This window comes from Pseudorasbora parva, chromosome 10 (genome assembly GCF_024679245.1).
Source record: "Pseudorasbora parva isolate DD20220531a chromosome 10, ASM2467924v1, whole genome shotgun sequence".
Lineage (NCBI taxonomy): Eukaryota > Metazoa > Chordata > Actinopteri > Cypriniformes > Gobionidae > Pseudorasbora > Pseudorasbora parva.
The window spans coordinates 23,038,492-23,050,621 of record NC_090181.1 but is presented as its reverse complement, the minus strand read 5'-3'; the positions used below and the strand labels follow the sequence as shown (position 1 = coordinate 23,050,621).

Below are 12,130 nucleotides of genomic sequence, written 5' to 3'. Positions count from 1 at the left end.
CCGTAATGGTAAGGGGCGTGGTGTTTCCGGACAACCTGTGCTTGGCACTTCAGCCAATAAAAATACATCAAACTACATTTGGCCATCTAACCAGTCTAAGACCATTTCATTTTTCGGAGGGATAAGCTTCATAGAAGCAGGAAGCAAACGAGCCGTTCAAAGGACAGTGGAGGCAGCGGTGTGGAATAAAGGTAAAATATAAGAAAAATACAGCGTTTTAAAAAAAAAGAAGTTTTAATTATGTTTTACTGCGCCCGAAAAACAACCAAGCCTAGAAAAAAACCACGGAGCCACCCCTTTAACACAGACAGCAAACCCACAAATAAATGTTTGCAGAGTCGTGAGCTGTTTTTTATGTTTTGTGTTTGTGGTCTAGACAAACTGTGCTTCAAGGTTACATTTCCCCAGAAGTAAGCATGGTGATGATGTGTTTGAACATTTTCTCAAGGCTGCAGTTTCAGATGTTACCTGACAGCGAATAGAAATAAAAAATGGCAACTAGAACAACACTGATAGGAGCTTCTCTTTTAAAACTGATGTTTACGATGTAATTGGACAAGCATCAATCTGCAGTTTAAATTGAACAATTGTTCCACAGTCACGTTTGAGGTGTAGATAAGATCCGGCTTTTGCTGTTGCAGCTCCTGTACTTTGGAACAAACTGCCCTTATCTATAAAATGCCCATGATGTGGACACTTTCAAAAGTCTAATGACTTCTTTTGTCTGGCCTTTGGGGTTTGATTAAGTCTGAGAAATGTGAGTAATTTACTGTATGATAGACGACTCGATTGTCATGGTTATCGTCTTTGTAATAATTAGGGAGTTTTATGCTATATTTATGTACAGCACTTTGGTCCAATCTTATGGTTTTAAAAGTGCTTTATAGATAAAGAGTTGAGTTGTAACATGCAGGTTGCCTTTTTTGCTGAAATGTAAATGAGTTTGTGAAATGACAACAAAATCACAAGAAGTAGAAAAAATATAAAAACTTTGTTTTAAAAATGAAGAACCATTTATGCTCTTTGATAAACATTGCAATGAAAGGTCAATGTAATTAACAGTTTTCACAACTGTGTGTGTAGGTACTGGATAGCCGAGTTCCCTGCAGAGTTTGATCTGGATCTAGGTTTAATCCGTCTTACAGAAGAATTTCGAGATGCAGCCGCTCAGCTGGGTGGTGACGAGCACATTAAACTACTTGACATTTCTACAATGTGAGTGTTGTTGCAACACACAAACACTCATTGACTGTGTCATTACTATTGACCTATTTAGCTTTAATCATGACTACTGTTTTGATTGAAATGAAAATGCACTGCTATAAATTCAAATGTTGCCCTTTTATGGAATAATAACTTGACACTAATGAGCATGTGTTTTAATCACTGATTCAGATTATTTGGAAATGATTGCATAGAGCATTATGCACCTGTCCCTCAAAAGGGACGGTAAATGCCAAAATTGAGTGTTATATTGGTGTTATATTTTTTGTGCTCCCAATGTGCCTCCCAATGTCAAGTGGGAGGCATAGCTGTGTTTAATGTTTTGTTATGCTATAGTTTAGAAGAGTTTATGTTGTTGTCAATTAGTAAGGTTAGTTAAAGTCAAGTTTTCACTTAACATTTAGTATTTCTTTTTTACTTAACATTTGAGATTACATGATATTTTAAATTAAATGTATGAATTAGTTTACTCAAATAATTCAAGGTCAGAGCAATTCAAATGATTACAAAATAAAAATATGCAAGTTCTGCTTACTTAAACAACTGATTGCTTTTTTGTAAACTTATTCGGGTTTACAGTGTTTGAATAAACATAAAACAGTGAAAACATGTTTGTCCCTTCAGTCCCTCGTATGACTGGATGCGTAAACTGACTCAGCGAAAGAAGCAGGTGAAGAAGGGCAAAGCGTCACTGCTGTTTGATCACCTGGAACCCATCGAGTTGGCCGAACACCTCACCTTCTTAGAATACAAGTCCATCAGGAGGATATCGGTTAGTGTGCACAGTGGAAATGGAAAAATAGAGTGTTTCTTTCACCTGGGAAAGCCGGCAGCTGTAGAGGACTTGCGTCAGTGTAGATTGTGTGTGTGCATGTGTGTGTGTGTGTGTGTGTGTGTGTGTGTGTGTGATATAGAAAGAAAGGCTATGCATATGAGAACACACTTTAGTTCTCTTATCAGCTCTGCTAATTTTTTCCATCGCCCTGCATTGTCACGCCGGCTTCACACTGCACGCGTAAGCAGGGCGTAGGCAGCGCTGAAGCAGCGCGTGTGTAAAGCAGTAGCAGCGCGCACACTTTTTCCTTTCACACAGGCAGCGTTTGTCGCGCGCAGTTGTCACGCGCAGTTGTATACAGAGTAGGCTACTCTATAATGGATACGTTTGCATTTCTCTTTAATGCATTTGAAATGGAAATAAAGCAAAGATTTCTCATGAAGCTAATTTTATTTTAAAAATTCGTTTCACTTGTTTTTTTATTTCGTTCAGTGCGAGTTTTTGATAGAAGAAAGGCCATCGCACTATATGTCCATGAAAAGCACACTGCTAAAAAGAGAAACTTCAGGAAATTGTCTTGAAATATAGGATAGGCATCAAATTTACATGCATTACCCATCATAAACCTCTTAAATATAATTCATAAATGAATTAAGAGGAAAAAGAGTAAACTTCTTAATGATATATTGTAGGCTAAATAAGCAAATTATCTAAAAACGTTTTTTTAAATGACAAAATAACGCACATCATAGTCTATCTACATTTCTATACTGTATGTGTGCTATATTCATGTGTGTATATTCTATTTACCTATCCATATTTAGTTGTTCGTTCGTGAGACAACGAAAGATTGTCAAAAACACTTTAAAATGACTTGCCATCAGCACCCAGAGCCGCTCACGCTCACCAACTTCCTCCCATGCTTTTTCATTCACTTGCAAGTCTTTATAAAGCAAATTGTGTGGATCATAGAGAACTGTGTGCTTCTCAACCTTCACGATGAGACGAGTGTCATGTTTTTTCAGGTGCACTCTGAAGAACACTGCCTGACACCACGTGCTTTTGTTTATCGTTTCTGTTTTTATGCCAGCATATAGTTATAATATATACATAATTTAATTCATATTTAATTTGAGCTAAACTGGCATACATTATTTAAAATTAGTTTTGTATCAGGCAAAAACTTATGGCAGTGACTTCGGTTTTTGTGTAGAACTTTTTTTTTCCCCACAGTGCCAGATGTCATATGGTCACTGAGAAACACACGGAACACCTCACTAAATTATTTCATGGTTAAATGTGTTATTTTTCATGTTAACCAGGTTAATTTTGATCAGAACAATGTACTGTGGCTTTAATTCATCGTGAGCAGCGCGTCAAAAATAGACCTGGCGCCGAAACGATCGCGGCACTGACGCTTCTGCTCTGCTCCTGCTACGCGCCGCTGCGCTGCCTCTGCTGCCGGTGTGAATGCACTCATCTGTTAACATGAGCGCCGAAAAAAATACGCCCTGCTTACGCCGGCTTCACACTGCACGCGTAAGCAGGGCGTAAGCAGCGCATATTTTTTTTGGTGCTCATGTTAACAGATGAGTGCATTCACACCGGCAGCAGAGGCAGCGCAGCGGCGCGTAGCAGGAGCAGAGCAGAAGCGTCAGTGCCGCGATCGTTTCGGCGCCAGGTCTATTTTTGACGCGCTGCTCACGATGAATTTAAGCCACACTATATTGTTCTGATCAAAATTAACCTGGTTAACATGAAAAATAACACATTTAACCATTAAATAATTTAGTGAAGTGTTCCGTGTGTTTCTCAGTCACCATGATAAAAAGAAAAAGAAAGAAAGTTCTACACAAAAACCGAAGTCACTGCCATAAGTTTTTGCCTGAACTACAAAACTAATTTTAAATAATGTATGCCATTTTAGCTTAAATTAAATATGAATTAAATTATGTATATATTATAACTATATGCTGGCATAAAAACAGAAACGATAAACAAAAGCACGTGGTGTCAGGCAGTGTTCTTCAGAGTGCACCTGAAAAAACATGACACTCGTCTCATCGTGAAGGTTGAGAAGCACACAGTTCTCTATAATCCACACAATTTGCTTTATAAAGACTTGCAAGTGAATGAAAGCATGGGAGGAAGTTGGTGAGCGTGAGCGGCTCTGGGTGCTGATGGCAAGTCATTTTAAAGTGTTTTTGACAATCTTTCGTTGTCTCACGAACGAACAACTAAATATGGATAGGTAAATAGAATATACACACATGAATATAGCACACATACAGTATAGACATGTAGATAGACTATGATGTGCGTTATTTTGTCATTTTTAAAAAAACGTTTTTAGATAATTTGCTCATTTAGCCTACAATATATCATTAAGAAGTTTCCTCTTAGTTATTACAGTCATTTATGAATTATCTTTAAGAGGTTTATGATGGGTAATGCATGTAAATTTGATGCCTATCCTATATTTCAAGACAATTTCCTGAAGTTTCTCTTTTTAGCAGTGTGCTTTTCATGGACATATAGTGCGATGGCCTTTCTTCTATCAAAAACTCGCACTAAACGAAATAAAAAGACATTAGAAATAAGTGAAACGATTTTTTAAAAATAAAATTAGCTTCATGATAAATCTTTGCTTTATTCCCATTTCAAATACATTAAAGAGAAATGCAAACTTATCCATTAAAGAGAGTACTCTGTACACAACTGCGCGTGACAACTGCGCGCCACAAACGCTGCCCGTGTGAAAGGAAAAAGTGTGTGCGCTGCTACTGCTTTACACACGCGCTGCTTCAGCGCTGCCTACGCCCTGCTTACGCGTGCAGTGTGAAGCCGGCGTTATTCTTAGCAGCTAACCCTCAAGTAGTTTTTTTTAGTTAACAAACATCCTTCCTTTATCCATTGCTCCCTTCTAAATCAATGTTAAGCTTTGGAAAAAGAATGTGATAGAATCTGTTAAAAGCCATGGCATATAAATCAAAAGTAGTTTGTTCTCTTTGTGTCTGCCAGTCTTTCATCAACAGTTAGCTACATGAATTTGAATCAGACAAAACCATTTTTTTATCCGATTTATTTTTTTATTTATTTATTATGAACCAGAACAATTCACCAGAAGGAATTGGACTTAATAAAGTCCTATATGTGAGAGTGACGGTTCAGGATGAACCTATTCAATAGAAAGATTCCACCACTACATTGGACTGACCATTTAACTAAATGTATATGTTTACTCATATTACTTGCGATATGTTGTCACGCTGGTTCTTTGCTAGTTGCAAAAGTAACTTGTTTCTGGAAAAGTTGTGCTTCTTTGATAATAGCTGAACTGCTTTAATATGACCAAAAAAAGCAGCAAAGCCACTAACTTAAACACATTTTTCAAAGTATGAATGAACATGTTTCAATTTGTGTATGTCCTCAGTTCACAGATTACCAGAGTTACGTGATTCATGGCTGTCTAGTAGATAACCCCACATTAGAGCGCTCCATCGCTCTGTTTAATGGGATCTCTCAGTGGGTTCAACTGATGGTTCTCAGTAAACTCACCCCTCAGCACAGAGCAGAGGTCATCAACAAATATATCCATGTCGCACAGGTAAGAACATACATTTATCCTCGTGTCTGACAAAGATAGTCACATTTAAGTAATATAAATTAGTAATAGAAGCAGACCAGAGATTATCTACGCTATTATCTATGTTGATGAAAGTGTATTAGCTTGTCTAAAAAGGATTGCCGTATTAGTAAAGAATTAATATAATATATAATAACACCAGAGCAAGAAATAAATAAATAACATATGAAAGTAAATCAAAGTTTAGGAAATGCAACTAAATGTAACATTATGTAAGATAATGGAGCCCATATTATGATTGAATAACTCATTATGAAAAAAAAATGCATCCTGGGTAACACACTGATGTGAGACGCTATTTAACTGTACGTTGATTTACGCAAATGCGAGACCCTTCACCCAGCAAACCAGTGCGTTCTGAATGCAGCTAGATGACATTTCCAGGCCCTTTGATATGTTAATGTCTGCCAGCGGAAGAGTGCTATGGAGCCGCCTGCCTGCTCTCACGCCGCCGGGGTGTATGAAACGCCTCTATTGTGAAGAGCGCCCAGGCATCCCTTCAGTACAAAGCCTGTGCTTTTAGTATCTGTTTTAAGGCCTGTGGGGCATGATCTGTGTCAGCTAATAGATGTTAAGTGTTGAGCTGTCGGGTTTCTGGAGCTCCAGTAATAAAGAAGAGCTGTGCTTTTATGAGATCATCTAGCACTTGTGCAATTATGCTGTAAAAGAAAAACTCTAGATCATATGCGAACTAATGGATCATATCTATCTATCTATCTATCTATCTATCTATCTATCTATCTATCTATCTATCTATCTATCTATCTATCTATCTATCTATCTGTCTATCTGTCTATCTGTCTGTCTGTCTGTCTGTCTGTCTGTCTATCTGTCTATCTGTCTATCTGTCTATCTGTCTGTCTGTCTGTCTGTCTGTCTGTCTGTCTGACGGTCTCTTTTTGTCTCTTTCAGAAACTGCTCCACCTGCAGAACTTTAACACACTGATGGCTGTGGTCGGGGGTCTGAGTCACAGCTCTATTTCCCGCTTGAAGGAAACTCATTCTCACCTCAGCCCAGAGGTCACCAAGGTGCAAGTCCCTGCAAAAACAGCTGTTTAGTTTCTCTAAGCATTATTCACTCCCTTGTCTGTAAAGTCATGTCATAAGTGGCCAACTCCCACTGCTGAGGAATTGGATGTCACGTTACCTTTGGGAAACATTTTAGACGTAATCATACGGGAGATATCGGACAAGTATTTCTAAAATGGATCAGAAAAGTGAAGCTGATACAAAAAAGGATTTGGAGATGTCACTTGTTTTGATATTTTGTTATAAATATATTTTAGGTGTAATTCAAATACTATTTAATGTGCTTGTATAGGAAAAATGCACTAATAAGAAAAAAACATGGTCAGACATGTGATCTAGATCTTACAGAATGAGTAATTTTCTCTTGCTTTTGACAGATCTGGAATGAAATGACAGAGCTGGTTTCGTCAAACGGTAATTACTGCGCTTACCGCAAAGCCTTCAGTGAAAGCGAAGGGTTTAAGATCCCGATCCTAGGCGTTCATCTGAAGGACCTGATCGCCGTGCACGTGGTGTTCCCGGACTGGGTGGAGGATGGGAAAGTGAACATCGTGAAGATGCAGCAGCTGTATCTCACCTTTAATGAGCTGGTGTCCCTGCAGAGTGCTGTGGCTCAGGTGGAGCCCAACATGGACCTGATCTACCTGCTCACTGTGAGTTCAGCTTACACATCTGTGGTCGTAAATCTGCACACACAGTAAATGTCTGACAGCAGCACTGATTTACACTGGTTTTAACCCCTTGGGAAATTATTGGTTTTAATTGAATTGTGTGTCTGTTTGTGTAAAGCTGTCCTTGGATCTGTACTACACAGAGGATGAAATTTATGAGCTGTCCTTGCTCAGAGAACCCCGTAATCCCAAATCTCAGGTAAGATGACTATGCGGCCTATGCGTTCCACTACTGTTCAAAGTAAATTAACATTAAATTGATCAAAATTGACAAAGACATTTACAAAAGATTTGCATTTAAAATATAACTTGAGTAAATAAATGCGGCCTTGATAAACATAAGATCTTTTTAAGCATTAAAACCCGAGACATCCAACGATTTTGATGTTGCATTGATATTGTGGTCACAAAATATTGACTGGTTTTATCCTCTCTCTCAAAGAGTTTTTGCTGATAAGGGTTTCTTTTGTACAAATTTAGCACAGAAAATAATACATTCTATAACATCCATGTCTTTCTGCAGCCAACATCACCCACAACACCCAACAAACCTCTGGCTCCACTGGACTGGGCCTCTGGGGTCACTACCAAACCAGATCCTTCAGTGGTCAACAAACACATAAGGAAGGTTGTGGATGTAAGTTATTGCCGACAGCAATGCTCACGGACATTTATAATATTAAAACTTTTTTCATGTTCTATATAGTATAACTTCTAGCTCCATAAAACCAGGTCAGGCTTTGAATATAAGGGGCTGGTTATGCATATTTCGGTGACTCAAAACTTCCTGAATGGTTTAATATATGGTAGATTATATCAATGCACATATTTATGCCACATGCAAAGAATAGTCCAGTCCTTTAACAGAAGATGTAAATGTATGTATTTAGCTTTTGCTCACTGCAACACAGTCACTAAACTTGTTTTCCTGTTTTGTTTTGTTTTGCATGTAAAGTCTGTCTTTCGAAACTATGACCACGACCATGACGGATATATATCTCAGGAAGACTTTGAGAGTATCGCTGCAAATTTCCCTTTCCTTGATTCCTTCTGCGTGCTTGATAAAGACCAGTAAGTAGGAAACGCACACACATGAAATGTGTGATTCTTGTAACAGACCCCTGCAGTGCCAAACTGCTAATAGTGTTTCTTGGCAAGAGCTGCTCATAGTCTGTGTCAATGATTCTTTATAAGCCTGGGCAGAGATTCAGTAATATTGGAGGAGACACATTTTCAGTACATCGTCTCCTTTCTGACAGGGTCAATGTAAAGTGTCTGGAAATTCCTTAAAGGGTTCTTCTCAACTGTGCTGAATTTATAAGTATGTTTCATCGCTGCAAATGGCGCAGAGCATGGCACGCAGACTACACAACACCATGATGCAATATTTAAACAACAATAATACATTTTTAAAGAGCACTGAAGTGCAGTGTTTTTGTGAATTTTGTGAAAATAGAGCATATTTTTGAGCCTGACACTTTCTGTACCACTGGACAAATGGATATATCATTTAAAACGTTTATGTATTTATTTTTAATGATGAGAGGTTAAAAATGCAGCATGTGTACGGTTTAGTCACTCCGGGACATGCAGCTGCTCAGTGTGGGTTACCTGCTGCACTGTTAAAAGGCTGAAGGTCATGCCTCCCGGTGAAGGACGCACAGCATCAGGCACGCAAAGACTCTCACACACTCAGAAATTCCCCAGGCATCCTCTGTGGTTCATCTTAGCAGTACAGCGCTCAAACCGCATTACTGGCGCGTGACTGCATGCATTTCTCCTGAGCTTCTGCACTCACACTGGTTCTATTCAGATACTGTACCTGTTGTGACACAGGAAGAGCATTAGCACATTAAGAGTTATGTTGACTGCTTTGAGCTGCATAGAGGATGTCATGATGATTCCTTTCTGTTTTTGTCCAGGGATGGATTGATCAGTAAGGACGAGATGATGGCGTATTTCCTGCGTGCCAACCCGCTGCTGCAGTGTAAGATGGGTCCTGGATTTATTCACAACTTCCAGGAGATGACCTACCTGAAACCAACATTCTGTGAACACTGCGCTGGATTTGTAAGAGCTGATTATATTAGGCTCATAAAGAATTGTACTCCTTTCCTTTCACATCAGCACAGTTGATAATGTATATTTATTTCTCCTGTGCAACACTTGAGATGTTCAGCACTGTGTGTGTGTGTGTGCAAACAAGGACACCTAGCAGGAGCTGAGTTTACCACAACGTCACTGAATCATGCAGATAGGTTAAATGTTAAATCCAACCACGGTGTTTAGCCGTTTCTTACCACCAAGATTTTAGATTAGTTAAGTTACATTAAATACTTTTTACTGCCATTTTTTTTCATTACAGGCCAAGTTGCTGACTGTTTAAAAAAAATTAAACACTACCGTTCAGAAGTTTGGGGTCAGTAAAATTGTTTTTATATTTTTTTAAGACATTAAAGGGTCAAAACAGCACTAGGTAACTTTTCAACCTTCATAATATATTTTCAAGACTCTTGTGAACATACATCGACTTACAATAGGTTGAACGACACGTCTGCCATAGCTTGATGGGGTCTGTATCGTTTTTAATTGTACTTTTAAACTTCGAGTTTCGGGTATTAACCCGAGAACAAAAAGAACTACAAAATTTGACTGCTTTACGGCATATACGTCACTTCCACCAACACTCACACTTCCTTACATTCGGACGTGCGAGCCCAACTTTGTTCGTCGGATAATATAGTCATGTCCGAAGCAGCACAGACAAATAAGAAAGAAAAGGTTTTGTTGGAGGAAAGCAATAAGAGGAAATGAAAAAGTGATGGGATTAAAGGCAGGACGAGGATCAACATTGGACCAGCGTTTGCTCCTTGGTGTGAGCTGAAGGAGGCGTGCCTGACCGATGCTGTCATGCATGTTATGGTGATTACCTACCACTCAAACATTGAATTGAAGTATCATATAGATTCTGTAAAACGGTAACCAATAGACTACTATAATGACGCTGGCTTGTAAACGTGAGCATCGCAATTATTTGGCGTTTGAAAAAAATTAAACCCATGAAATTATATTCATATGACAGGCTGAAACATATGCCACTGACTGTACCTGGGATGAAGACATTTCACACGCGCCGCCAGAAGAACACCTGCATGTGAACTCCTCCTGCAGTGTTCAGGGGAACTGTTAGTGCTGCACCAACCCGCGGGGCCGCTTTTATGAAGTTATTTGGCCCGCCCCGCACCACTGTATATATTTTTACAACCTGCCCCGCGACCATTTAATAGACATACGGGGTCCGCGAGTTATGAGACGACCCGCGCATTACTAGTTCAGGTCTATCAGGGCTGTCATGTCAACAAATGCACCTGCGATGGCATCCCCTGTTGTAGGATGACAGAGCTTACGACAGTAGTTGAGGACATTTTTTTTTCCCAACTGTAGGGGGACCCCGAGAGCAAAAGTTACCCAGTGCTGCTTTAATTCACCGCAAAATGAAATGTATGTCATTAATGACTCACCCTAACGTCATACCCATAAGACCTCCGTTCATTTTCGGAGCAAAGTTTAAGATATTTTATATTTAGTCCGAGAGCTTTTCTGTACCTTTAATGAAACTGTATGCACACTATACTGTCCATGTCCAGGAGGTAAAGAAAACATAATCAAAGTAGTTCATATGTAACATCAATTGGTTAACTACGACTTTATTCAGTATTGTCTTCTCTTCCTGGTTTGTTTTCAGTACTCAAATAAAGATTAGAGAGGTTATGAAATCATGTGACATTGGCGATCCGAATCATGAATCAATACGCTGACTGAATCTTTATTTGAGGATTGAAAACAAACGCGGAAGAGAAGATAATACTGAATAAAGTAGTGTTTTTTGTTATTTTTGGACCAAAAATGTAATTTTGATGCTTCAAGAGATTCTAATTAACCCACTGATGTCACATATGGACTACTTTGATGATGTTTTTATTCCCTTTCTGGACATGGACAGTATAGTGTGCATACACTTCCATACCCTCTCGGACTAAATATATCTTAAACTGGGATGAAGATGAGGTCTTATGGGTGTGGAATGACTTAGGGTTAGTCATTAATAACATAATTTTCATTTTTGGGTGAACTAACCCTTTAATACTTTTATTCAACAAGGAAGCATTTTTGATGTTACAAGAATTCTAATTTCTTTACTTTCTATTCATCAAAGAATCTAGAAAAATGTATCTTGGTTTCCACAAAAATATTAAGCTGCACAGCTGTTTTCAACATTGATTTCTTGAGCAGCAAATCAGCATATTAGAATGATGCTGAAATTTCAGCTTCGCCATCTCAGGAATAAATGACATTTAGAATCTATTAAAATAGAAAACTTCTTCTTCTTCTTTCGGCTGTTCCCTTCAGGGGTCGCTACAGTGAATCATCTGCCTCCATCTAGTCCTAATTAAAATAGAAAACACTTGTTTTAAATTGTAAAAATAAGTAATAAAATAAAATATAGAAATAGTTAATCTTAGCTGTTTTACTGTATTGTTCAAATAAATGCAGCAATGGTGAGTATAAGAAAAAAATGGACTGACTCCAAATATTTGAACGGCAGTATATTTGTATACAATGGATACCATTTTGGATTATGTTACTAAATATCAAACAAAGTGGAATTTTCTTTTTTATATATATAACACAAACACACCAATATAAAACAACATATGAATAATATAATGTATAAAAATAAATACGTCTGTTGACCAAGGTGGCAAACAGCCCTACACACACATA

General features: G+C 38.3%; 1 protein-coding gene across 5 annotated transcripts in view; it reads left to right on the top strand.

Annotated features, from left to right (window-relative positions):
- The window catches only part of rasgrp3 (RAS guanyl releasing protein 3 (calcium and DAG-regulated)), a 45,192-nt gene that overhangs the window by 20,964 nt on the left and 12,098 nt on the right, over nt 1-12,130 (top strand). For all 5 annotated transcript variants that reach the window (XM_067455581.1, XM_067455579.1, XM_067455580.1 and 2 more), the window contains 9 exons: nt 1,084-1,215; nt 1,849-1,996; nt 5,433-5,606; nt 6,558-6,674; nt 7,052-7,327; nt 7,464-7,544; nt 7,869-7,982; nt 8,301-8,416; nt 9,268-9,415. In XM_067455581.1, coding sequence (XP_067311682.1) covers nt 1,084-1,215; nt 1,849-1,996; nt 5,433-5,606; nt 6,558-6,674; nt 7,052-7,327; nt 7,464-7,544; nt 7,869-7,982; nt 8,301-8,416; nt 9,268-9,415 — 1,306 coding nt within the window. The remainder of the gene's footprint in view (nt 1-1,083; nt 1,216-1,848; nt 1,997-5,432; nt 5,607-6,557; nt 6,675-7,051; nt 7,328-7,463; nt 7,545-7,868; nt 7,983-8,300; nt 8,417-9,267; nt 9,416-12,130) is intronic.